Genomic DNA, 27801 nt, shown 5'->3' with positions numbered 1-27801 from the left:
ATTTATTTCAGACTTTTTTTGTACAAATCCAATCAAGTTCCGGATAAAACCAAAACACGGAAAAAATTTTAGAACCAAAACACCAGCAAAGTGCCCTCCCTTAGTTTTATTGGCAGTGGTGCTACTTACAATGGAGTACTGTATGTATCCTGGAGTGGACAATATAACCAAGAGGAGATATTACTGGTAAATCCAGAATCCCCTCTCCGTTTAAATAGAATGCTATATATGTGTAGTCCACGCTCTTGGACAAGATGCAGACTCTGAAAATGGCCATCCTTTTGGAAGCTATTTGAAGGTGGACTGCTTTAGATAATAAACCGAGCAATGAGCATGGAGAGGAGAGTGAGACAGGGGAGAAGGGTCTCCCCTGAGTCATTGCTGTATTGGCTGTCTGTGCAGTGATCCTTGTTCTGACCGATGCAAGCTGCATACGCCATGACATAAGGGATATAGTTCTGCTCATGCACTCCATGCAGAAGATGGGCCATCGGACCCTTGGCAAAGATTGCAACATCTTCTCCACCGTGTGTCTCCTGATCAAGGGGAACTGCTGACTGCGCATGGTAATTGGCATCAGCTGTAGAAAGGAAAAAATAAAAAATGGGAAGGAACGAAGCAAATTGCATGTAAAATAGAATAAACACATTGAGAGGAAAAAAGAGTGAGAAATAAAATATAGAATAGACTATACAGTAGTTACATAGAGAGAAATGCATATTTATATTTATCTGTATGTAAATATATCTATATACTGTTTTAAATATATATATATCACACAACACACGCGTGTGTGTGTGTGTGTGTGTGTGTGTGTGTATATAAACACACACACACACACAGATAGAAAAAAAACTATAGCATAATACCATGCAACACTCATTTCAAAAAGTATCAAATTATTTAAAGTATAAAAATTCCAAACAAAAAACCTAAACCCAGAAATACAACCCACACATGAGTCTTCCGACATTAGAGCAGAACCATAGGACATATACATACTGTACTGTATGTTATACTTAACTTTGTAGGATGCTGTGTTTGCATGGACAAGGGGTGAGATTCTATATGATCAGTTTGGAATCCCTGTTCTATGACCGTAATTAAATCAGAAGAGATATGTGTGCAATGTAGAGATAGCAGCTATCTCATCCTTATCATTTTATTCCACCCTGATGACGGTGGCAGCTCCTAATGAAAACACACAGAGTGGCAGGTGTTCCAACATGCTGATGCTGTAAAAACTCATTCCATTTGCACCAATAATCCTTCTAGCTCTGGGGAATCTATTTCTGCTATGAGACAATATTGTGGTTTCACATTTCTAGCAATTCCAATGCAAACGTAGGGTATATTATTTGACAATTGTTTTACACAGCAATGGATGTTCCACGTATCCACAGAGCTGATTTGGCCTAATTGAACTTACCAGTGTCCACACCTGAAATGTTTTCTCTCCCACCTTGTACTATCTTGTAACCCGGTCCATTTCCATACAGGATGGAGGTGAAGGGCTTACCGTCAATGTCACTGGTGTACGGAGCCAACCCTGAGGGGATGAAGGCAGAGATGTTGAAAAAGATTTAGCACCAGTCACACAAAACATTTAACCTCAAGACATCTTTACACTTAACTTGTCTGTTTGAATTCTCTTTCGGAAACAAATATGTCAATTTTTACCCCCAGAAGGGACAGTCCTTCCTAGAGCAAAAGTAAAGAGGTAGCGATAACATGTTTAATGGGTTAAACTAAGACACCTTTAAAAAAAACTATAACTATTTTAAAATGTTTTTTTTTTTTAAGCTTTCAATCCCATATTAATTAAATGCTTTGGATGGTTTTTACAATCTTGATCTAATCTCTGTAGATGATCAGCCCAGAGGAAGGTACACATGGACCAAAACATTGGTAATTTGAGACATTTCTTCAGATTACTTTAATAAACATGTAATTCCTTGCTTTGAACTGGTGGTGTGTGCCCCTTATCTGGACTGTACTATATACAGTATCTTAATTTTTCAATTTGTTTGTGGGGTCACAGAGAAAAGTGATGCATAGTAATTTTGCACCTGATACAAACAAGGAAAATAATTAATTTAAGGGTATTGAATCTTTTTTGAAATAAGCCAGTTACACTGATTCGTTGTTTACATTTTTCCTTCCCCATTATGTTGGACAGCACCTTTTAAGAGGCAATTCAAGTGGGCAACTTTTTTTAAACATAGGGTTGAAGCAGCTCTCTGGAGCTGTACCCCATTCATTTCAGATCCGGGAACCCCCTGTTTCTGGAGATACTTACCTCCATAGGGGGTGCCGGTAACGGGCCAATAGGAGGCCATAACGTCGTCAGGTTCATCTTCCTACTGGTCCGCGTAACGCGGGAGCTTTACATTTTTCCCGAGATACCGGCACCCCCTTTGAAGGTGTGTCTCTCGGGAAGCAGTGTCCCTGGAGCTGAAATTAATGGGGATCAGCTCTGGAGACCCCCTCATTCAAACCATGTACAAAAATAATAATACAAAAAAAAGGGCGGTTCAATTGCTCTTTTAAGCATTTGAATCAAGCATAAAGAAGCAATCCAAGCGACACTTAAAAAAAAAATTGATTACCTTTATTTGAAACTAGTTACCTAAGATGTCGATCGAATTGTTCTCGCTTAATCGATCAGCACAGATTCTGCTTCCCAGGGTTCACTAAATGGCTGCCTTTCAGTTTCAATCAATCCTTCAGTCAGTGTAACTCAGCAGCTACAATGTATTCTTATATTACTAAGATAACATTATCTATTGTTACAGTTTGCAGCTCAGACTGCTGGGGATATTGGCAACACATTATCAGAAACAGGAAAGTGTTACAAATATGTTGCACTGCTGGGGAGGTGGCCTAATGCCTGCTATAGAAATCAAAGGATTCTCATTATATTAAAACTTATTAAAAATGGCATTAAGAGTTGAACACAAAAATAAATAAATTAGTAAGTATTATCTAATACTACAGAGCTGATTTATTTAAATAAAAAAAAAACACGTGCAGGATATTGCATGGATTACTCCTTTAATATGGTGAGCTTAATACATCACCCATACGTGTTTAAGAGGAATATTCCAGGAAGTCTTTGAAAATAATTACAATAGAACAGTACAATGGACAGGGAAAGGGACAAGAAAAACCAGCCTTAGTTCTTAGAGAGATTGTTATGGCAACTCTTTTAATAATTGATTGCGAGTAAAAACTGGGGCCAAATGTCCCTTCAAAGGACTGTGTATGGTTCTCACTAGCTTCTGTGATATACAAAGATATTTCACTCAATGATACCTACCAAATATAGAGTTGCCCCTGGGAGGGTGGCCTCCATGGGTGAAGACATGGGAGTGGTCAGCAGTGACCACCGTCAGAGTGTCATTCTCTGAAGTTAGATCTCCAGCAAGCCCAATAGCTCTGTCGAACTCCACCGTCTCGTGCAATGCAAGGCTTGCCTTCCCAGCATGATGTCCATGATCTATTCTTCCACCTGGAGTGGGGATACAAAGGGAAACAAGTTTGTGGAGAATGATGAATGGGGTCGGGAGGAGAATTATATTACAGCTCTCTCAGAGAGATATTGCGTATGACGTTGCTCTGTGATGTATAGAGGCGAAGACGTTCCCACCTTCCACCAGCAGGAAAAATCCTTGTGGATTTTTGTTGAGGATCTGAATCGCCACGTGTACCATCTCAGACAGTGAAGGGTCTGTGGAGTTCGTTCTCTGTTGTTCATACAGTAGATGCCCAGGCTCAAAGAGACCTGTGAAAGCAAAACCTCAAACATTGAGCAACAATAATGATTGCCCTTGCATTAGAAATGCATGCTTTGCATTTAGTCATACATTTGTATTGTTGCTATATGTCCATCTTATATCTGTAGGAGAAGGCGGAAGATTTGTATCCCTGAAATCTCAGAAGGTGCAGATATTTATTTACTATACAATTACCCCCGCTACAGCAGATGTAAACACACTATACAATTACCCCCGCTACAGCCAAGTGAAATGCTCCCGATAGAACTGACGGTCCAAAGGAGCTCTCTCACAGGAAGTTTATTTGATTACACTGGCAATGTACTATTACAATACTAGGGACAGCATACCCCAGCTACTTACCTATATCGCACTACTCAGTAGTATACCTAGGGATATTATAACATATATTTGGTAGCTGTCAGGGGTCCCACTCAGAAACCTAATTGACACCTATAAGTTTCTGAAGTGCCAGTATACTACCTTAAGTAGAGAGGTAAAACACATATTAGGTTCAGGTTCTAGTCACTGGACAACCTACCATTGATCCTATATAGTGTTCTACCTAGCTGACATCTCCTATTTTGACCATTTAGGAGTCTCAGCAGTGTCTTATTTTCCAACCGTATATTAACCCTTTAAGTACTAGTGTCAGCTATAGATCTGCATACTTCAGATCTTCAGCTCACACGACAATGTTTGTGTTATATACACTCACGTACACAATATTACAATCACGTTCGTGGTCAGGAGTGGTGCACAACCTATTAGGATTGACTTAAACAATCACAATCTGAGCACCTGGCTGGATCACATATCAGCCCTGTGCAAGGTATTCTGGTATCAGTGCATCTACCAGTACTTATTATACCGTGGCACTATGGTTAAGGCTCTTACTATTCTTCCCTCACACTATCATTCCCTAGGAGATGACTTTATACAAGTGTCACTAGGGCCAGTGAATCTACATAACACTGGACGTTAACACTGACCATATACTATTCTCACTAGGGTTTACTATACCTTTAGATAGAGTCACTTAAGCGCTTGCAATTTATTTAATTCTTGTTTTAAACCCCATTGTTTTAACTAGTTCCTAATAAATCCTGTTTTAAAATTGTCATCATCTCACTAAGTGACAGAGTGCTATATAGGGGTTCTTTTCATCTCTGGTCTTATAGCAAATATTTATTGATAACATATTTTACCAGGACAAAATCAATTGTTACCTCTCGTTTCAAAGTATGTCCTGGGAACAAACGAATATGTAGACAACATTATAAGTTATATTTACAAATATATTGAAAGTATGAAACAGTCAAATGGGCCTATTGACTAACTTCGCCTGGCTGCAATTTTGAGAGACCTAGGTCAATTGTTCTAGAAGTGAAGTGCCTGGTATTACATCTTGCAACCACAAGCAGGCTTCTGGCGACAAATCTAAGGCAATAAGTGCTATGTACTGTAGGGTGCATATGTCCATGAAGCCACTATGTTAAAAACAAAGGTGTGCCCCAAATTAGAGAAAATGCACCCAATTTCTGTGAGAGACCATGTGTCCCTAATATATAATTTAGCATTGATGAAGGGTAAGTGAAGCTCATATTACAGGCCGGCGAGACTTACAGTATGCTCCCTAATGTTACTGGGATTCCTCTCGTACCCATTGTAGGAATCGGTGAGATTTGTATTTCTCTCTGCAGAATGGGTTTACCTATATATCAGGTGTGCCTGATATTCACTCACCCATCAAATAGTCAACATTCTCTGGGTCCAAGTCAATCAACTGATCGCGATTCCAAACATACTGAGAGATCTATAAATAGAGGTGCATATAACATGGTGAGGAACAATGATTCGCAGAAATCCAGAGAAGGGGAGAAATTAAGGAGCGTACAACAATGTTCTGCAAACAATTCAAGCAATAGTGAGATCAAGGAACAATGCTTTGTTTAGCATTACCATTAATTAGATTGATGAAGAAGTAATGTTTTATTGTCTTCTCTAAGAAAGAGAGCACACTGGTCTGTAGAACCGAAAGTGATACAATGATCACTTCATGTTTAAAGGCGGACTGTCTGATGGGGCTCCCCAAGAGCTGCTCCCCTCTGCACAGGACCAGCGTGCTAAGGGTTAACATTTGCTTGTACTTTGTGCAACGTCAACCCCACCCCCTGGAATGTTAATGAGCCAAGAGGACACAAATAACTTTTTGTTCACAGCTGCATTGAAAATCAACCACTCCAACGTTGCCACAAAGGTGGACAGCCTTTGGCGCAGCCAAAGGGTGTGAGCCGTTTGCTGCCATTCACTGATCTTTGGTGATGTTAAAGCTGCTCTATTTCAATCAGAAAATCACAAGCCCTTTATCTCCGTACCCAATTTTCCAACTTTATCTGTCCATGAAATGCCTGTGAATTAACCGTATAACCTCTGTTCTTTTAATGTAACCATGTATTTTTATAACTGTGTGCCCAGGACATACTTGAAAACGAGAGGTAACTCTCAATGTATTACTTCCTGGTAAAACATTTTTTATAAATAAATAAATAAATAAATAAAATATGCAAGTGTTTTACAGCAGGCTCCAGATACTGTACACTGGCGACACAGTTTATTACACTGCGGCCAGATCCGCAAGCCGGGAGATTTCCCGGCTTGCTAGTGGCCGCCCCTCGGCGTGCCGCGCGTCATAGACGCGCGGTCACGCGTCTTCGGGAGCGTGCGCCCCCTGCACGCGCGTCCAGGGGCTCCCCGAGGGAGCCCTGGTGTCCCGCGATCGCGGGACAGCGGCAGGGGGTTCCGGGGGACCCGGCGGACCCGGCAGCGGTAGGGAGAGCGCCCCGATCGGAGGGCGCTCTTCCGCTGCTTCGGCGTGCGCCCGTCACTCTCGGGCGCGCGCCAGGCTGCTGCTGCGGCACAGAACGGGCAAATGCTCGAATAAACTGTGCCGCAGCAGTAACTCTCAATTTCTCAATCATGCAAATGGATCCCTAACATTGCAATGTGATCTTATACCTTTCCAGGAGGTTTTTTCTCTTCCCATATACTGGTCAGGTTCTGTCCATCTTGTCTCGTGCCATTGGACATGGGATCATCAGGGTACTCAACGTCTGGGGTGTCCCATGGATACATGTATTTTCTCCCCCCTCCCAGGATTACCTGAGCCAAGAAGCAGACCAAGCTCAGAAAATACACAGCAAGAACTGCGCTTCAGGGGTTAAACAACACACTACCCAGTTGTGCAACTGTAAATGGTACAACTTGGGGGTATCAAATAGGTTCCACAATTCCAGGGATGTAGCGCCTATGGAAGTGAAAAAGCTCAGGTTTACAATTGTAGCTGTATATAAGATATAAGCATGGGTGGGACTCTGTGTGAGCGCATGCACAAATGTGTGTATGACTATATATGTGTATATCTGTGTTTAGACTTTGTGCATCAGTGTCTTTACATGTGTATTAATGTCCATGGGCGTTATTCATTAAACTGCGATAGTGCTGATTGGGGCACTATCGCACAGAAACTCCTGTTGACCTCACTGGGAGTTTTCCTGCACTAATGCTCCGATCTGCACCATAACAGTTTAATGAATAACCCCCTGTGTGTGTCACCGTCTCATTGGTCTCTATGTATCAAAGCCAAAATGTATATGTATTAATTTAGTTGCCCATTTTCTGGCATGTCTGTGCTGTTCTGTGATATAATAATTTAATGGAGCATGTAGGAGGAACTGAGGGAGGCGTTACATTTTAATATTAGCGCAGGTCTAAGTGTCAGGCTCTGTAGTTAAATCCATAGGGAGAGTCTGGAGTAGTATCTGGGATCAGTGTGCAAGCCGAAAACTTCGTTAAACAGACCGAGGTCGAGGCATGCGGAGAGCAAATTTAGTCAAGCAGGCAGGGGTCAGGGCTGGCGGCAGTAATGGGACGAACTGGAATAAGGGTCAACAACAGGCAGGATAGTAGTATGACAAGCCGGAGACAGTACCAGGTTTTGCATAAAGAAGGAAATAGAACCAGAGAGATTCAGTAGCAGGGGAGCGACACAACCTGCCTCCACAGTAGCAAGTTTGTTATGAAGCAACAGTCTTAGTCCAGGGTGCCTTCTTATAGGCCATGGGGCCTACATGGAATGAAGCAGCCACTGCTCGTGTCCTTACATTACCTCCCTCTCTACACGGAAAGGTGCAGGCTTGTTTCTTTGGGTACAAGACATGCTTAACGCAATCGAATTTCTACTCTCTGGTGAATCTTTAGTTGCGTAGCTACCAAGGAGGAAAGGGCCGGGACTGGAGACCATTCCAGTGCAGAAGGAAGCATTTTTGTGTGGTATGAGAAGTTGGCAAAGAATAGAGTATGGTCAGTGGATGCATTGTAGAATTATTATGAGATTTCCGCGGTTGCTAGAGAAGTAGTCCAGTCAATATGTTGCCGTTCAGATAAAAATATTCAAATTGTTTTAAATGCAAATAGACCCCTTTGTGTACTCTGTGCACATCAGTGTGTATGTATGTTTATCAGTGTGTCTGTATGTTTATCAGTGTGTCTGTATGTTTATCAGTGTGTCTGTATGTTTATCAGTGTGTCTGTATGTTTATCAGTGTGTCTGTATGTTTATCAGTGTGTCTGTATGTTTATCAGTGTGTCTGTATGTTTATCAGTGTGTCTGTATGTTTATCAGTGTGTCTGTATGTTTATCAGTGTGTCTGTATGTTTATCAGTGTGCCTGTATGTTTATCAGTGTGCCTGTATGTTTATCAGTGTGCCTGTATGTTTATCAGTGTGCCTGTATGTTTATCAGTGTGCCTGTATGCTTATCAGTGTGTCTGTATGTTTATCAGTGTGCCTGTATGTTTATCAGTGTGTCTGTATGTTTATCAGTGTGTATGTATGTTTATCAGTGTGTCTGTATGTTTATCAGTGTGTCTGTATGTTTATCAGTGTGTCTGTATGTTTATCAGTGTGCCTGTATGTTTATCAGTGTGTCTGTACGTTTATCAGTGTGCCTGTATGCTTATCAGTGTGCTTGTATGTTTATCAGTGTGCTTGTATGTTTATCAGTGTACAAAAAACAAAAGAACAAGGTGCACAACGCACATAGTGATGTATAGTTTAAAAAGTGACTTTATGATTAAAAGTAAATAGTTCTGCGTACATCAAAGTAAAATAAACAAGCAGTTTACCTATTAAACAACTGCTTGTTTATTTTACTTTGATGTACGCAGAACTATTTACTTTTAATCATAAAGTCACTTTTTAAACTATACATCACTATGTGCGTTGTGCGCCTTGTTCTTTTGTTTTTTGTCTAGTTCCAGGGGTGTCGAGCCACCCCCAAGAAAGGCTGCAGACCCACATCTAGTGTCTTCCTAACTTCCAAGGTCAACAATATTGTTTTTTGTTCACTGTGCACTGTTCACAGGTTGTGTTTTACTAGGTATTAGCTGCGCACTATCACCTATTCTTTTAATGTTTATCAGTCTGCCTGTATGTTTATCAGTCTGCCTGTATGTTTATCAGTGTGTCTGCATGTTTATCAGTGTGCCTGTATGTTTATCAGTCTGCCTGTATGTTTATCAGTGTGCCTGTACATTTATCAGTCTGTCTGTATGTTTATCAGTGTGCCTGTATGTTTATCAGTGTGCCTGTATGTTTATCAGTGTGCCTATATGTTTATCAGTGTGCCTATATGTTTCAGTGTGTATGTATGTTTATCAGTGTGCCTGTATGTTTATCAGTGTGCCTGTATGTTTATCAGTGTGCCTGTATGTTTATCAGTGTGTCTGTGTGTTTATCATTGTGTTTGTATGTTTATCAGTGTGCCTGTATGTTTATCAGTGTGTTTATATTTTTATCAGTGTGCCTGTATGTTTATCAGTGTGCCTGTATGTTTATCAGTGTGCCTTTATGTTTATCAGTGTGTTTGTATTTTTATCAGTGTGCCTGTATGTTTATCAGTGAGCCTGTATGTTTATCAGTGTGTCTATATGTTTATCAGTGTGCCTATATGTTTCAGTGTGTCTGTATGTTTATCAGTGTGCCTGTATGTTTATCAGTGTGTCTGTATGTTTATCAGTGTGCCTGTAAGTTTATCAGTGAGCCTGTATGTTTATCAGTGTGTCTGTATGTTTATCAGTGTGCCTGTATGTTTATCAGTGTGCCTGTATGTTTATCAGTGAGCCTGTATGTTTATCAGTGTGCCTGTATGTTTATCAGTGTGCCTATATGTTTATCAGTGTGCCTATATGTTTCAGTGTGCCTGTGTGTTTATCAGTGTGCCTGTTTGTTTATCAGTGTGTCTGTGTGTTCATCAGTGTGTCTGTGTGTTCATCAGTGTGTCTGTGTGTTTATCAATGTGTCTGTATGTTTATCAGTGTGCCTGTATGTTTATCAGTGTGTTTGTATTTTTATCAGTGTGCCTGTATGTTTATCAGTGTGCCTGTATGTTTATCAGTGTGCCTTTATGTTTATCAGTGTGTTTGTATTTTTATCAGTGTGCCTGTATGTTTATCAGTGAGCCTGTATATTTATCAGTGTGTCTATATGTTTATCAGTGTGCCTATATGTTTCAGTGTGTCTGTATGTTTATCAGTGTGCCTGTATGTTTATCAGTGTGTCTGTATGTTTATCAGTGTGTCTGTGTGTTTTTCAGTGTGTCTGTGTGTTTATCAGTGTGTCTGCGTGTTTATCAGTGTGCCTGTATGTTGTTTATCAGTGTGTCTGTATGTTTATCAGTGTGTGTGTATGTTTATTAGTGTACCTGTATGTTTATCAGTGTGCCTGTGTGTTTATCAGTGTGCCTGTATGTTTATCAGTGTGCCTGTATGTTTATCAGTGTGCCTGTATGTTTATCAGTGTGTCTGTGTGTTTATCAGTGTGTCTGCGTGTTTATCAGTGTGTCTGCGTGTTTATCAGTGTGTCTGCGTGTTTATCAGTGTGCCTGTATGTTGTTTATCAGTGTGTCTGTATGTTTATCAGTGTGTGTGTATGTTTATTAGTGTACCTGTATGTTTATCAGTGTGCCTGTATGTTTATCCGTGTGCCTGTATGTTTATCAGTGTGTCTGTGTGTTTATCAGTGTGTCTGTGTGTTTATCAGTGTGTCTGCGTGTTTATCAGTGTGCCTGTATGTTGTTTATCAGTGTGTCTGTATGTTTATCAGTGTGTGTGTATGTTTATTAGTGTACCTGTATGTTTATCAGTGTGCCTGTGTGTTTATCAGTGTGCCTGTATGTTTATCAGTGTGCCTGTATGTTTATCAGTGTGCCTGTATGTTTATCAGTGTGTCTGTGTGTTTATCAGTGTGTCTGCGTGTTTATCAGTGTGTCTGCGTGTTTATCAGTGTGTCTGCGTGTTTATCAGTGTGCCTGTATGTTTTTTATCAGTGTGTCTGTATGTTTATCAGTGTGTGTGTATGTTTATTAGTGTATGTTTATTAGTGTGTATGTGTATTAGTGTATGTTTATTAGTGTTTATCAGTGTGCCGGTATGTTTATCAGTGTGCCTGTATGTTTATTTTTGTGCCTGTATGTTTATCAGTGTGCCTGTATGTTTATCAGTGTGTCTGTATGTTTATCAGTGTGTCTGTATGTTTATCAGTGTGTCTGTATGTTTATCAGTGTATGTTTATCAGTGTGTCTGTGTGTTTATCAGTGTGTCTGTGTGTTTATCCGTGTGCCTGTATGTTTATCAGTGTGCCTGTATGTTTATCAGTGTGTCTGTATGTTTATCCGTGTGCCTGTGTGTTTATAAGTGTGTCTGTGTGTTTATCAGTGTGTCTGTGTGTTTATCAGTGTGTCTGTATGTTTATCAGTGTGCCTGTATGTTTATCAGTGTGTCTGTGTGTTTATCAGTGTGCCTGTATGTTTATCAGTGTGTCTGCGTGTTTATCAGTGTGTCTGCATGTTTAGCAGTGTGCCTGTATGTTTATCAGTGTGCATGTATGTTTATCAGTGTGTATGTATGTTTATCAGTGTGTCTGTATGTTTATCAGTGTGCCTGTATGTTTATCAGTGTGTCTGTATGTTTATCAGTGTATGTTTATCAGTGTGCCTGTATGTTTATCAGTGTGCCTGTATGTTTATCAGTGTGCCTGTATGTTTATCAGTGTGCCTGTATGTTTATCAGTGTGCCTGTATGTTTATCAGTGTGCCTGTATGTTTATCAGTGTGCCTGTATGTTTATCAGTATGCCTGTATGTTTATCAGTGTGTCTGTATGTTTATCAGTGTGTCTGTATGTTTAGCAGTGTGCCTGTATGTTTATCAGTGTGTCTGTATGTTTATCAGTGTGTCTGTGTGTTTATCAGTGTGTCTGTATGTTTATCAGTGTGCCTGTATGTTTATCAGTATGCCTGTATGTTTATCAGTGTGTCTGTATGTTTAGCAGTGTGCCTGTATGTTTATCAGTGTGCCTGTATGTTTATCAGTGTGTCTGTATGTTTATCAGTGTGTCTGTGTGTTTATCAGTGTGTGTTAGTGATTAGGTAGATATTCTGTAGTAGTGTTAAATAGTATCAGTTGCTGGCTGAATTTACATTAAATTGTGTGGATAACAATATTTGCCCTGCCTGTCTCCCCTTAATTCTATTGGCCATCCAATATGACAGCGAGGTGATTGGCTGTACATAACACACTTACCTCCATATCAGGTATGTTCTCCACCAATTGCCTTGCAATGTCCTTGCATCCCTGGGTGATGGCCTCTGGGGGCATATCTCGGTCTGAGTACCAGTTCCGGTCTGCACTGTGAGCATAGGCAGCAGCAGGAGTAGCGTGGGTAACATGGGTTGTAGTTACAACCCCAACTGACTTCCCTGAAAAGCAAAACAAGTTCCTGCAGTTTAAATCTGCAATGTCTATATTTCCCAGTGTATGACGTAAGCTCTGCAACTGGCTGGTTCTAGCAAATAATCTCATACTGACTAAGCGGAGCAGAACCACAGGACACCTACTGGTGCCAGAAGACACTTTAACATAAATAGGCTGCAAGGTGTGTTCGGGTTTTGAAAGGTGTCCTATTGCCTAGCACCGCGTATGGCCCATTGTAAGAAGCTTCACTGGTACCTCCTCGAAGCAAAGGGGCCGAGAGATAGGGGAAATGTTTCAGATCTAAACTAGTTTGTCCTGTAGCCTTTTGATAAATAATGAACACTGTTTTCATGTCAAACGTCCTAGGCCGCTCAATCAGTGGCTCAGTCGAAGATTGAGTGAGCCACCTGTGCTGAATCAGTGATATCCTACAAACCTGACCTGTTGGTGGCCGTTGAGGACTGGAGTTGCTTACCCCTGACTTAGAGACTGAAGAACAGAAAACCCATACTGTACAAATCATGTTGGGCTCTCCAAAGTGTATGACTCCTGGTCCTTACTGCTCAGAAATCATACACTCTAGTTTGTTGAATCACTGATTAAAAAAAAGGTGATCAGACTCGATTGGTTATTTCTATAGATGAGGGAGCAATTGAAGTGACCATGAAACAAATCAAAAATTCAGGCATGGCAGTGTTCTGCAGATTGTGGCTAATTAAATGTATTTTAAATTAAATAATACGGAGCACAGGGGATCTGGTAATGATCCAAGAAAATTAGTATGATTACCAAATGCAGCATGCTCATTTTCAAGAGGCGTCAAAAACAGAGTTATTATTTTTGTTCCTGGTTTGTTTCTTTGCTCCGGTCATTGTTAGATCGCTGCTGGTTAACCGTTTTTCCTGGCGGTATTCTGACCTGGCTTTGTATTTTTCACTGTTAGAGAAAATTGCAGAGTGAGGCCGCCAAAAATAAAATGAGTTAACTCGTTCTGTTCCTGAGAGGCCTGGATTGACTTGTTTTCTTACGCATTTCCTTTTATTACAGTAATATTACCTGTTATTTACAGCAATGTTTCCTCCAAAGTTATAGAATATATACTTAAGTGAATGCCCAAGCAGTTAAACTTAACCACTTCTCTGCTACAGCTTTGCAACGCATTGCAGACACCCCTGGCAGCAAATAGCATACAATCTATCATGGTATACCACTAATTTACAATCCTATGCAGAAAACATTAATATATTCCCTTTGTTTGCACAGATACATGTGCCCTCCAACAACACTGGCACGGGTGAAGCTCCTCTGGAAATGGTTTACTTCCTGAACCTTTGCTATTTTCCCCTTGCCGAGGGCATTTTATTTAACTAGGACTTGTGCATTCACCCTTCAATTCACCTGCCATGTGCAACATGTATATGGCAAGGTATGTGCTACTCCACTCACCTGCTTCCTTAGCCCACTTGAGGATAGAATCCAGTTCATTGCCCCTGGTTGTATTACAATGGCCTGGCACCGTGGCTGCGCTCACACCCAATGTGCCCATGTTGGTCTTCACCCCACACAGGAAGGCTGTGGCTGTGCCAGCACTGTCAGGTACCTGGGTATCTGTGTTGTATGTCTGTCATGAGTCAAACAGATGAGTTTTACATATGAAATGGAGGGATTTAGCGAGCCCAATATGTGCGTGCTTTGCTGCTGTCAGCAATGTACCTATTATGCATAGCAATTTCTGAGCATGGCCCAAATGGGCTGAGAGGCTTTCAATGCTGGTATCCCCAATGCATACATTGTGTGTGTGTATATATGTGTGTGTGTGTGTGTGTGTGTGTGTGTGTGTGTGTGTGTGTGTGTGTGCGTGTGTGTGTGTGTGTGTATATATATATATATATATATATATATATATATATATATATATATTGACAGATAAAAGACTGTGCCTAAATATCTGGTGTTGAATAGTAATTAATTATAAATAATATATATGAATATAACACCCTTAGTGTGTAAGTGATATTATTGTAAGTGAAAATATATAACAAAGAGATAGATTGAGTGTAACCTAATATTAAATGATTAAATATATATTATATAAACGAAGTCTAACTAGTGATATATAAATATATAATTTGTGACCAAGTGATAAATATATAAGCCTACATTAAGGACTATATAATTAAATTAGAGGGAAAACCTACTAACTATGAGGTGGAACAAATACATATAAATGTACACAAATATAATAAGTGCAAATCAAACCAATATCAAGTCCAAACACCAAAAGGGATGAATGTCCACTGTAAAATGTTCCCAAAACCAATATATAAAATGTTTGTAAATGATTCTTAATGCTGGATCCAGGCAGCCGTCTGTATGGAGCCAACGACTTTCCAATGAATCTGTAGAAAAAAAGAGGAAAGCGCCCGATCCTAGTGCAATAAGTTAAAAAAAAACATTTAATATTCCCAAAAAGCCAACAAATAAAAACTCACAAACAACAGATAATAGAGAGCGTGTTATGAGATAATACTCATGCACCAGTGACTGGATACTCAGCTCCTCTGATCGTATGCCTCGTGATAGTGTCAGTTCCAAACTCCCCTGAGCTTCCGTCCAGCTGGAACTCAGGGAGCCATGCAACCACTGTTGTCGTCCCTCATGAACAATACGCGAGGATGAATGGTGTTGTTTGTGAGTTTTTATTTGTTAGATTTTTGGGAATATTAAATGTTTTTTTTTTAACTTATTGTACTAGGATCGGACGCTTTCTTCTTTTTATATATATACGGATTTATTTGTGCCTGCTTTTTGTTTTCAATACACTTTTTGCATTATATCTTGAGTGCTGTTTTTTGTCTCCTTGTGGGACACCTGATTCACTGTTGATTTTTGTTGAACAAGCACCTGTTACCTTGGAGCCTTTGAAGTGCCTGCTGTTGTATATATATATATATAGCCCAATACAGGGAATATATTAATACAGATGGGATAAGTGCACCGAGACATAAATGCAACATTGGGAGAAAGGAGTCACAAAGGTAAGGAGCATGCTGTAGTTAAGTGATCAGTGGCCATTCTGGGCTGTTTCTGGGATGCTTCAAGCACAGGTGAGTTCTCTGATTTCGAAGTTAGAGAGAGAAGGTGCTTGGCGAATATTGAAAGGGAGGGTGTTCGAGACGTAGGGTTCGGCATATGAGAAGGGTTGTATGTGTGAGAGCTGTAGTGACTTGAGGAGTAGAGAGAAAACAGGTCTGACCATTTCATAGAGGGCAAGTAAGGGTGTAGCTAGAGATTAAAACTGAGATATAAGGAAGGGCAAAAGAGGGGACAGCCTTGAAAGAGAAAATAATTCTGCATTGAATGCATAGTTTAATGAGAGCTAACAGGAGGAGAGAAGCAGAGGCTGAATGAGAGGAGAGTGAGGTTAACCTCAGCAGCGTTTCAAATAGATTGAAGGCCTCAAAGCTGCAAGGCAGTGAGGCCACTAAGGAGGAGGCTGCAGTAGTTCAGACGGGAGAGAATGGGGGCAAGTATTGGCATTTTTGTAGTTGAGAAAACAAGAAAAAGCTGTATATTAGTATACACGATTTTGCCAATAGCATTAAGGTGAAGGGAGAACGAAAGAGAAGAGTCAAATATGACATTTAAGAAACTGGCTTGGGAAACGGAACGGATTTTTGTGTAACTGTGACATAAAATGGCACCATTGGGTTTGATTTAGGTGTGATTATGAGTAGCTCAGTCTTTGACATTGAGTTTAAGGTATCCTGCCATCCATGATGAGAGACAGTAGGAGACTTGGGAGTGTACTCTAGATCTGAGGTTCAGTGTGGATAGATATAGTAGTATGTCACCTGCATACATGTAATACTTGAAGCAAAATGAACTAAGAGGGTCAACAAGGAAGAGTATATACAGAGAAAAGAGGAGAAGTCCCATAACCATGCTTTGAGATTCACCAACAGATATTTCAATAGTGGAAGAAAAGGAGTTACTGTAGCAATAGATACACTAAAGGAACAATTAGAAGTAGGAAGAAAGCCAGGAGAGGGCTTTTGTCCCAAACACCAAGGGAGTGGAATGTGTGACAGAGAAGTGGGTGGTCAACAGTATCAAGAGTTTCAGAAAATAGAATGAAAAGGGAGTATTGTACTTTGTATTCATCAATGTGGAGGTAATTTGCCTCTTAGGTGAGTGCTGTTTTAGTTGCGTGAGCAGATCAGAAACCTGATTGAAAAGGGTCTAGGAGAGCATAGGAGCTGATGAAAGAAAGCATTCAGTAGACCAGAAGAAATGGAAAACATTAATTGTTCACAGGATGTAAATACCGTAAGTAAAACATTACTTTGAGTTTTGGAATCCTTATAAGGAAGGAAATAAAACAGATTAAAAAAAATATTATATATATATAGTTATATATATATATGTGTGTGTGATAAAAAATCACTGGCACTCCAATAGAAATTCAATAATGAATAGGTGCATGGCCCATATATATATAAAAGTATACATTACCGCATAGCAGCAAAAAGGGAGACAGCACTCAGGTGAATCAAAATAAATGTATTAAATACAGCACATAACTCCAACGTTTCGATCCCACAGGGGGATCTTCCTCAGGGTGGTTCCTCAGGGCACCACCCTGAGGAAGATCCCCCTGTGGGATCGAAACGTTGGAGTTATGTGCTGTATTTAATACATTTATTTTCATTCCCCTGAGTGCTGTCTCCCTTTTTGCTGCTATACGGTAATGTATACCTATATATATATATATATATATATATATATATATATATATTTATATATTTATATATTTATATTTGACCTGCTATGTGGGACTGTCTGTTTAAATGGCCACATTAGGCATAGGAGATCATTACACAGGGAGTATGTAGAAAAACAAAGGATTTAAATATAAATCATCATGCTACAGCTTGAGAAAAGCCCTCCTGAGGATCAAAACTATAGACAAGCTATATGTATGATGATTTAGAATAAAATCCTTTGTTGTCCTACATGCTTATTGTGTGGTCTCCTATGACTATTATAGGCAGTGGAGTGTTTAAAACATTTAAGAGTTGCAGCCCAAGGTATAAGTAGCGCTTGCAATGCAGAGACTACAAGCACTTGGCTGCTAATAGTCAGCTCATTACTAACAGGTCTGCAGATACAAAAGAGACCAGCAATAGCTCACACTGTGGAAAACAAAAGAACAGATCCTGCATTCCTACCAATTTGGGCTAAAATATACTAGTGTCATGTTTAGATTTAGAACCCAAGTCTGTGTAACAAAGGAGTCATTTGGTTGCATTTGGTTCCTATCCTATCACTGCCTGATTTGTCACCCTGTGACAGCAATGAACTCAAAATAAAAGGATTAAGGCACGTGGGCTCCTGGACAATACAAAACAGACTCAGGAGTGAAGGTGACGCCCCGAGACTTGGCATCGTCAGGTACCACAACATCAAGGTGGTGATTGTTAACAGCCTAATCCTCAGGCAGTTGGCTGGTGGCCAAGGATGAGGAATTAGCACTCTTCTGCACTAATGCACCTAGCTCATTTTCATCTGAGATTAGCAAAGAGCCCATCAGATGTAAATTTGAAAAGCATCTCTTTACTGGAGGGGTGCACATGCCTATGTGTGCTTATCTGGACATGCACATATAAACCATGTGTACAGCAAAACAGCAAAGGAATGGAGCAAGGAACATTCAACAACAAAATTAATTAATTCTAATGAATTGAAGTAATGGGTGCAAGTGTGGAAAAACCTAGACCAACTAACAAAGATATAAAAGAAGTCACTGGTGTGCGGTGCGTTCTTTGCTTTCTTTCATATAAAACATGTGGCCTTGACTCACACATGTACAGTATTGGTACAAACACACACAAGCATCAGTACACATAAGCAATGCTGCCCCGAGTATCTCTAAACCTGCCAAATACATACATATGCAAACTTTATATATGCACAGAGCATGGCGGCAGGGATGGTCGAAGGGTCTTACTTTGGATAGGGCCACATAGGGGAATTTATCCATCTCCAGCTGTGTTTCTTCTCCAAGCTGTCCAGCCATCTGCCCCTTAAGGATACGGGCAGCAGTAACAGTGGAGATTCCCATACCTGCAGACATCGCAGAGGGTTAGCATATAATAAGTCCTCACTACATCTGAAGTCCTCGCAACTACTTCTCGTAAGGGATAAAGCCAATTTAACAATATTATAGAGTGTGCAAATTATGACAATAACCTGCAGTTCATCCTGGGTTATTCTATATGGTTTGGAGGTATTTGGTTATTGTTAGGCCAGCTCCTGATATTTGTAAAGATAAATTGATCATTAGACAAAAGAGGAGAGCCAATAAGGAACTGGTGATGAATGGGTTTCCAGGCCAGTCCTGTCCTAAACTCTTTAAGCCAATCAATAATGGAGGAGCCAGCAACCTTCTGAAACACAAAGAATTGCTGCTTTATCTGTTACTGAAGGGGTTAATCTAGATCTACTTGCAACATTTCAAAAGCTGCATATAGAATGTATTGAGCGACAGACCAAGACAATATATGTACCGTAGAGTGATTATATCATTATATCAAAGCGCAAGGGTGTGGCCAACTCCAGTCCTCAATGGCCACCAACAGGTCAGGTTGTAAGGATATCTCTGCTTCAGCACAGGTGGCACAATCAGTGGCTCAGCCATTCCGACTGAGCCACTGATTGAGCCACCTGTGCTGAAGCAGGGATATCCCTAATACCTGGCCTGTTGGTGGCTCTTGAGGATTGGAGTTGGCCACCCCTGTCATTGTGTTGAAATACTTTCTCAGAAAGGCTGACATTTAGTGGACACTTCAATAAAAATGGTCAGACTTAATGTTAAATTGTTCAATTGAAATTAGCTGACTTTTACTATGAAGTTGTTCTACCTCCGGCATCATATAATTTGGGGGAGTTGCTATGCAGAGTAGCTGGAGGAGTTTCTTAAATGCTTGCAAACATATACCTATTATTTTCATTGAGATTTGGTTGGGAAATGCAGGATATCTCCAGATATCTTCAAGGAGAACTAGAACAATTCAACATTTTACAATGAATTGTGAGGTAATCCTCCTCATCCATGGGGACAGTTTGCTAGTACGGTTACTTGACATAGATATGATGATGGGAAGCAGCATGTTTTGTGCGTCTTGTATTACACTTTCTCCATTGTTGCACATCAGGAAAACCATCCAGTTGTGAACCAGCATAAACGTGACTATGATCCTTGAGTCAAATGTTAGCAACTTTATCAACAAGGAATATCCATGAACGCCAACCTCCTGACTGACAGCACTGTGGCATTGTAGCAGGAAATTCCTGTAACAAGGGCCCTACACTTGTTTACTGCTTTGGCAGAGTTCTAATTGCTGATCCCCTACCCTGTCTCTTTGGAAGAAAGCCAGGGAGGAGAAAGTATCTCCCAAAGTTGCTCCACTCCTCCCTTGATGTCAGACATGCCTTAAGGACAGGGAGGTGAAACAACACACATTTTTTACGTGATGCAGTTTATGCAGAGCAATATGCTAAAGTGCAGAATAATCTAGATAAGCCGGATGCGTCAGTCACCCAGATGGACATGTTTAGTAGGAATTTTAAGTAACGATGTCCTCTCGATCTTACGCAACCAAACAGATGCAAACTGGATTTCTCAAGATAAATCGGTGGTAACCCAAAAGTGGTCCTGTCACATGAATGCAAATATTCCACTGCAGGTTTGTATAACACAGAGGCCTTTCAAGAGTGGTCTTGAAGACCAGTTACACTTACTCCTGAGTAACAAAGCTGAGGGATATTTATGGCATGCTCTTTGCTAGTCCGCATGTATTCTCTTTAGGACCAATAGGAACTTTATAATCATCATCATCCGTTATCCTAATTCATCATCATCTTCATTTATTTTTTAATTGTATTGTATTGTAAGTAAAAAAACGCCTCTAAAGGTGGAACCGTAATACTTTACAGTCAGTTTAAGAACAAACTTACATTATAACCTATTTCATGTTATATATAAATCATGAAAAATGGGTGTAGGCTTAAGGGAACAATTGGAATAAGGGGAAGTTTAGGTTTTGTTCTAATCTTAATCTGCTAATATTTATATTAATGCGAGGGACCTTTTAATACATAGATAATATCGCCCTTGCATTCAACTGCTTGTTTGGAAGGTGACGAAAGATCCAATCACTTACCGTCTCCAAGGAATATGATGAGGTTTGTTGCTGTTTTGGTGTTTAGTTCCTGCAGCGCCAGAGCGCGTCTCAGGGTCTGCATTGCCTGGTCCCTCCAGTACTGAGGGTTCTTCTCTTTATCTATAATACACAAAAGCCGTGACATGGCAAGAGGGACAAGGTGACATAGGCAAAGGTAGGTAGAAGAGAGAAGGAGCACAGCTCAAAGCATCCAAAATGCGAAAATAAGGGCAACTCCAAACATGGGAAAAAATATATATTAACCTTTAATGATCAGCTCGGCAATAGTATAGGAACACGCACCAACGCGTTTCATCCCGGAGGACTTTCTCAAGGTATCACTTCATTACAATGACACACGGCCAAGAGGATCCTACAGTACGTAGCACTGAATCTATCCTTCCTACCACAAGGTGACAAAGATATGAGGGAGAAATTATCTTACCTTTCCCATGACAAGATGACATCATTTAGTGGTGCAGTGGATAGTGGAACTAATGTGCTAGTCTGACTTTATTTCTCCTTACAATGTGACATAGTGACACTGAGATATCAAGGGATCTATGTGGCAATAATTGTCTTTGCTATCCTCAGAGCCAGATTTCCCAATAGGCCCACCAGGCCCTGAATTTTAGGGGCCCCGGCCTCTCCTTGTATTTCTTGCATTGCTGAAAACATGAATATGAAATCCCTCTGTTGCTCTTGCCTTCCCCACATTCGGGCGCTAGACACGTGCGCCGCCAGAAAATTAGCAGCGGCGGCTTGTTGAACTAAAATGATCATTTTGTATTTTTGTTAAAAAAAAATTTTTAAAGAGAGAATTCCGTTGCCAGATTGTTAAAAATCCAAAGGGATTACATGGTATCTACGCTACAAAAGATTCACCAGAGTTTAACAATTTAATTGCGTCAAGCAAAAAACAGATACAAGAAGTTTGCGGATGCCCGCTCCTGTGTGGCAACTGGATGATCGGGTGTGGCTGACCACACGGGACGTACTTTTAAACAAAAAAACCAGCAAAGAAGTTTGCTCCTAAATTTATACGGCCATTCCCTGTCATTCAGATAATGAACCCTGTGGCCTTTTATCTCCAGTTACCGGCTACCTGGAAGATACACCCAGTATTTCATCTATCCTTGTTAAAACCCCCCATTGTAAAGACCTTTCCTAATAGAGTCCAAGCCCCCCGACCTCCATTCTCACTCTCTCCCCCGGATTTTTAACAATTTGGCAACAGAGTTCTCTCTCTCTATAAAAAAATACAAATCCAAATGGCAGGTTGTCTTTTTTCAAACTGATCTGTGGGTCTAAGGCTGGGGCCATAGAGGGGTGAGGAGTTCCGAGCCGCGCTGACGCTGAGCCTCGCCTGCTGAAATCTGCGCGATTTCATGCCCATGCAGGCGAGCCAGCGGGCGTGATCAGAGGTGGGGGGAGACTGAGGGAGGCGGGTCAGTGACGTAGCTGGGCCAATCGCCCGCGACGCACCGACGTCTACGTCACAGCGCCGACGTCACGGCACCGTGACGTTGACGCAGCTCCACGCTGATTGGATGTTTTCAGCCGACAGCGCGCTGAAAACAGCTTGGCTGTCGGCTGAAAACTCCAGCGCCTCCGCACGCCTGCGGACGCTCGCGTGATCCCCCTCTCAAGGCATCCTCATTGAGGATGAAGGGGCTCAGCGCGGAGCGTCCGCACGGCTCAGCGCGGCCTGTCCTTATATGGACTCGGCCTAAGGCGTGAGATTTTCCATGGGGGGTGGTGGGCACGGCAGTTACAGAGTCCCTGCATTCTTCAATTAAATTCCCGGGGACCGCGCAAGGCCTCTGCAACTTCCCTTACCTTGGCTTCCAGCAACACATGGCAATGTGATGTCACATGAGCCTGCGGCGTCATTTGACGCCAGAGTCAAGGTAAGGGGTGCGAGTAGGGGGGAAGGGGCAGCATGTAGGGGGGCAGAGGGGGAAAAGTTTGCGCACCCCTGGTCTAAGGCAGTAATGCACAAAGTGGGAGGGCTCGCTTCGTGGGGCACGGGGGTTTACAGAGGCCCCGCGTGCTTCCCGAAGTCATTTAAATTAATGCCAGGGGAGCTGAAGAGCTTCTGTAAACCTTACGTACCTTGATTCAGATACTCCTGGTGATGCGTCGCCATGGCAACATGACGTCAGGACATCTGAGTCAAGGTTAGAGGGGGGGGGGGGAAGGAGAGGGAGAAAGCCAGCAAGGGGGCGCAGGGGGAAAAGATTGCGCCCCCCAGGTCTAATGAACCGGCTAATCCGAGGCAGATCCAAATAAAAAAATGTCAGCCACCTCTACTTGTTGACATAATACAGTGACATCAATTTAGCTAACATCAGTTGATTGTCTACATTGTGCTTCTTATAAAGTGTTAATCTACATAACAGTCGTACAAGTGTGCACATTATCATGGGGATTGAGTGGGAAATATACAAGGTATGATGAAAAATTCTCACTCTCTCACTCACATTTAGCGTAAATTACTTTGGCAGAGGAACAGAGTGATGTATTGCAGAATATTGCAGAGGGAGAAGCGTAGAGTTAGAAATAGCTGTGCATTAAATAGTGACACAGGAGCTTAGTGGAATATATTGTTGCACCTACTGTAACAAGCAAGAGAGATTAGTACATAGCCGCAAGTCCACTGGTGAAGTTGCAAATAGATAGAAACTGAGTTTGGGATTATTGGACATTATAATGGGAGAGATGCAGAGTGATAGTTATGCACATTGTAATAAAAAAAGGGGAATAGAATAAGAGATAGTCGTGCACCTGATAACGAGCCAAGAGGGCAAAGAACGTTGAATTTGCAGCAGCATTCAATCGGAACCCCTTCAGTGTACATCTGCGTCGCCCCAAAGGCGGGCAGCCTTTGGCGCAGCTAAAAGGTGTGAGCCATTTGCTGATGTTAAAGCTGCTCTCTTTCAATATGAAACTCACCCGCCGTTTTATCCCCTGTACCCAAGTTTCCAACTCTATCTGTCCATGAAATATCTGTGAATTGACTGTATAACCTCTGTTCTTTGAATGTAACCATGTATTGTTATAACTCTGTGCCCAGGACATACTTGAAAACGAGAGGTAACTCGCAATGTATTATTTCCTGGTAACACATTTTTATAAATAAATAAATAATCCAGTAATGTAACCATGTATTTGTCATTATAATTCTGTGCCCAGGACATACTTGAAAACGAGAGGTAACTTTCAACGTATTACTTCTTCGTTAAACATTTTTATAAATAAATAAATAATGAGACAGGAGCCAGGTCACATAACTGCATAGGTGCTTAGTTTAGGAAGAGATGAGCAGAGTAAGAGGTAACTGTGTTAACTCTTAGAAATGTAAGCATTAATCAGATAGTAATCTATTCTTTGTACACAGACCTGTAAATATTCACAGTGCTGTACTGTATATCAAATAGGAAAAGCACAGTGTGTTTATACACAGAAAAGTTTACAAATATATTTCTGTTTCTGCGCCCATTAGGAGAGACACTCATTTTCTTAACATTATACTGATCTGATACTCCAGCCACGCACGCCTGCAATGCTTCGCAATGCTTCGCAATGTGTCACAGGAACTCTAGCAGTGAAAAGGTTCATTGTCGCCATTCAAAAATCCCATGTTAACCCCTTCTCTAAACACCAGTACTTAAATAAATCAGCCGTGTACCTGGGAATGTGACAGACTGTGACAACTCAACCATTACCAGAAGTATTAACCAGTGCAGCATCATCCTCTCCAAGGTTTCTGCACACAGGATATTCTTGGTTGTTTGTGCGGTGGAGGTACAGCAGGAAATAGCAGCCACAGGACAGGGGAAGAGTCAGGTGTGAGCGATTCTGTGCCTCTGATCTCTCTGCCAGTGTCACAGTAGTTGCTTTTAGCCAGCCTCTGCCCTCAAACCTGGCACACTGTGGATTCAAGATACAGGGCACATGGACTTTGTATGTGGCTGGCACCTTCATGTTTATTCTACTTTTCCTAAAATTGCAACACAGCATACCTGGGTGACACCTACAGTAGAGAGCAACGAGACAAGATCCCTGCTCTGTCACCCTACCTGTTTCCTAAACCCCCCCTGAAAATAAAACCTGTATTATTATGCAATGTGCATTGTCTTTTCTAGTTTCAGTTTCTGCATACTGCTTGATGGGGTGGGAATGTTGGGGTTGAAACAATATACCACAAAATGTGGAATAGAGAAAAAAAATTCTACATCAAAAATGTATCTGTTTTGGAGACATTTTTAACTTTCGCTCCAACAAATATTTTCTCATTCCAATGTGTCAATTGAAAATGAAGAGACGTTTCTAATTTTCCTCGCACATTATGATACAAACGTTTGTGAATCCCTTACAATTTTCCCATTTCACATATTTCAAATCTAAAATGTTATTAGATCTTAATCTAAGTCGTCATAATAGACCAATATAACCTGATCAAACAAATTACACAAAAACATGAAACTTTTCAACATTTATTTATCCACAAATGATTCAATATTTAATATCCATGTGTGAAAAAGTATGTGATAATTTAGATTCAGTACCTAGTTGCACCCCCTTGAGCAGCAATGACTTCCACTAAGCGTTTCCTGTAATTGCTGGTCAGTCTTTCACATCGGTTTTGAGGAATTTGTTCCATTCCTCCTTACAGAACTTCACCTCAGTGACATTTGAGGACTTCCTTGCATGGACAGCTCACTTCAGGTCCTACAACAACATTTCGATGGGGTTTAGGTCCAGAATTTAAGTAGGCCATTCTAAAATGAGGAATTTCTTCTTCTGCAGCCATTCTTTTGTAGATGTGCCTGTATATTTAGGCTCATGGTCTTGCTGCATGACCCACTTTCACTTAAGCTCACGAATGGATGGCCTGACATTCTCCTCTAAAATCTTCTGATACAATGCAGAATTCATAGTTGTGTTAATGATGGAAGCCATCCAGGACCTGAAGCAGCTAAGCAGCCCCAAACCATCACACTCCCACCCCCATGCTTGACGGTTGGGATGAGGTTCTTCTGTTCGAACACAGTGTTTGGTTTTCGCCAAACAACATTTCTCCTTGATGCCAAAAAGTTCCACCTTTGACTCGTCTGTCTAGGGAATATTGTTCCAGAAGTCTTGTGGATCATCTATGTGCTCTTTGGCGAACTTCAGACGGGCAGCTTTTTAGAAAGCAGTGGTTTACTCCAGGCTATCCTTCCATGATTACTATTCTTGTTCAGTCTTTTACTGATAGTTGAGTCATGAATACTCACATTAGAAAAGGTGACAGTGGCCTGCAGATCCTTGAATGTTACTCTGGGGTTCTTTGTGAAAACTTGGATGACTTGCCGGTTTGTTCTTGGAGAGCTTTTGGTAGGACGACCGCTCCTGGGTAGAGTGACTGTGGTCTTGAAATTTCTCTATTTGTAGACTGTCTCAGTGAATTGGTGGAGCCCCAAATCCTTAGAAATTGTTTTGTAACCCTTTCTTGACTGATGACTATCAATAACTGCTTTTCTTAGGTTTTCATAGATTTATTTTGATCGTGCCATGACGTGTTTCCACCATCCTCACAAAGTTCCTGATCTTAATATAGGATGGAACCTCCCAACACTCACATCTGAAGATTTACCTAATTATTTAAACACCTGATTCTAATGATCACATTTAATTTGTGAAGTGAAATTAGTGTAAAGCGCTAGGTATAGCATAAACAGTGCTGAAAAACCGTGCTGAAGAACATTCAAAGTGCACTTGAATTAACAAATCAAAGTCCATTGACCATAATGAAATCCATGAGCTGCATAAAAAGTCGACTGATTTTCTTGGGAAATCAGAAATTGAACTAAGCTGGAAAAATGACTCTTACGGTGCTTGACTAATTTGGATAATGTCACAGAATTAAGTGTGTGAATTCAAACTCAACGTCAGCTGGCAATCAGGGAAATCCGCTCTGCTGTGGGATTCTTCTCTGTGGGCGTTGCACATGATAGGGAATAGACAAAAGTGCAGACATATGTGTATTACTACAAAATACACTGTATAGGTTGAAATTGTACTGCAAGTGCTGTACGATTAATATGGGAAAGGGACTATACATAGGAACTTCCTTCGGAGGATTGCCAAAAATAAGGGACTCCCTGACAGGACCAAACAATGTAGTAATTTTTCCATCTTAATCCCATTTAATTTAGCTAATAAAACCAGGGTTACACTTCCTTTTACACATACCCTGACTCTTAGTTACTCATTGTTTGTCTAATTCATACATCATTTTGTTAATATAAACCTTATTGGCTATTTAAAAAAGACTGGGTTTGATTCAAGAAGGTAATCATGGAAAAACTATGGAATTTCCATCATTATCATTGAGGTTCACAAACTTTTTCTCGCCACTGTAGTTTTCAAATGTAGGCATGTCTGCTCTACAAAGTTCTCCTATTCCTAAGTGTTCCTATGTAATGTGATGGGAGGCACAACCCTAAATCTGCCTTCTTTCCTCCCTCTTTGCTGCCACTTCAACACCAACGACCACAATGGGGTCACATCAAGCTGAGAAAGTTCCAAAAAGAAATAATATATCAGAGGAAGTAAGAATCAATTTATATTCAATAATACCCAAATACATTAACAACTCACAATAATCTGTAATGTGTCGAATTATTTCCCATCCGTTCTCATTGAGAGACATTTAATTCTAGAACTGGACCTCCACGGTCTGTTACACGCACGTCGCCATTTCTCTCTCAACCCTTTCCATGCAGGGTCCTTTATGGATTGTTTTTGGCTGTGATCTGCTCTGCACTCGTCTCTACACGTGGTTGTCCAAACACAATGGATGATACAGGTGCCCAAACGGGAAGAAACCACTGCTAGACCTCAATGCATTTTGCTTGCCGCTTCATCAATGTGTATAAATGACTGTGGCTCTAAACCGCTCTCACAGAGGACTGATAGAAAATAATCTGACACATTACTGA

General features: G+C 40.9%; 1 protein-coding gene across 7 annotated transcripts; it reads right to left on the bottom strand.

The window, feature by feature from the left end:
- Positions 1 to 24693, bottom strand: LOC142497702 (alkaline phosphatase-like). 7 transcript variants are annotated; one of them, XM_075605869.1, is made up of 11 exons: positions 24541 to 24667; positions 20813 to 20932; positions 18598 to 18713; positions 14034 to 14208; positions 12417 to 12592; positions 6795 to 6938; positions 5523 to 5592; positions 3650 to 3784; positions 3320 to 3511; positions 1430 to 1549; positions 1 to 580 (listed from the first exon to the last, which is right to left on the bottom strand). In XM_075605869.1, the coding sequence occupies exons 2-11, from the start codon at positions 20892 to 20894 to the stop codon at positions 309 to 311; spliced, it is 1482 nt and encodes a 493-aa protein (XP_075461984.1). In that variant the 5' UTR covers positions 20895 to 20932; positions 24541 to 24667; the 3' UTR covers positions 1 to 308. The 7 variants fall into 7 exon arrangements, 5 of the variants coding, with proteins under 5 accessions (XP_075461984.1, XP_075461983.1, XP_075461982.1 ...); XM_075605868.1 differs by lacking the exon at positions 24541 to 24667 and adding an exon at positions 21077 to 21183 and having other exon boundaries at positions 2 to 580; XM_075605867.1 differs by having other exon boundaries at positions 3 to 580; positions 24504 to 24693.
- Between the last annotated feature and the right edge of the window lie 3108 nt (positions 24694 to 27801).

Source organism: Ascaphus truei, chromosome 6 (assembly GCF_040206685.1).
Source record: "Ascaphus truei isolate aAscTru1 chromosome 6, aAscTru1.hap1, whole genome shotgun sequence".
NCBI lineage: Eukaryota > Metazoa > Chordata > Amphibia > Anura > Ascaphidae > Ascaphus > Ascaphus truei.
The sequence above is the reverse complement of the archived record's forward strand: the minus strand, read 5'-3'. Positions and strand labels throughout refer to the sequence as shown.

Coding starts and splice junctions, on each gene's coding strand:
- LOC142497702 (XM_075605867.1), bottom strand. CDS start 24,567: ATGATGCTGCACTGGTTAATACTTCTGGTAATGGTTGAGTTGTCACAG. Junction 18,714..20,812: donor CATCATATTCCTTGGAGACG/GTAAGTGATTGG, acceptor CGATGTCTGCAG/GTATGGGAATCTCCACTGTT. Junction 12,593..14,033: donor CAAGTGGGCTAAGGAAGCAG/GTGAGTGGAGTA, acceptor TTTGCTTTTCAG/GGAAGTCAGTTGGGGTTGTA.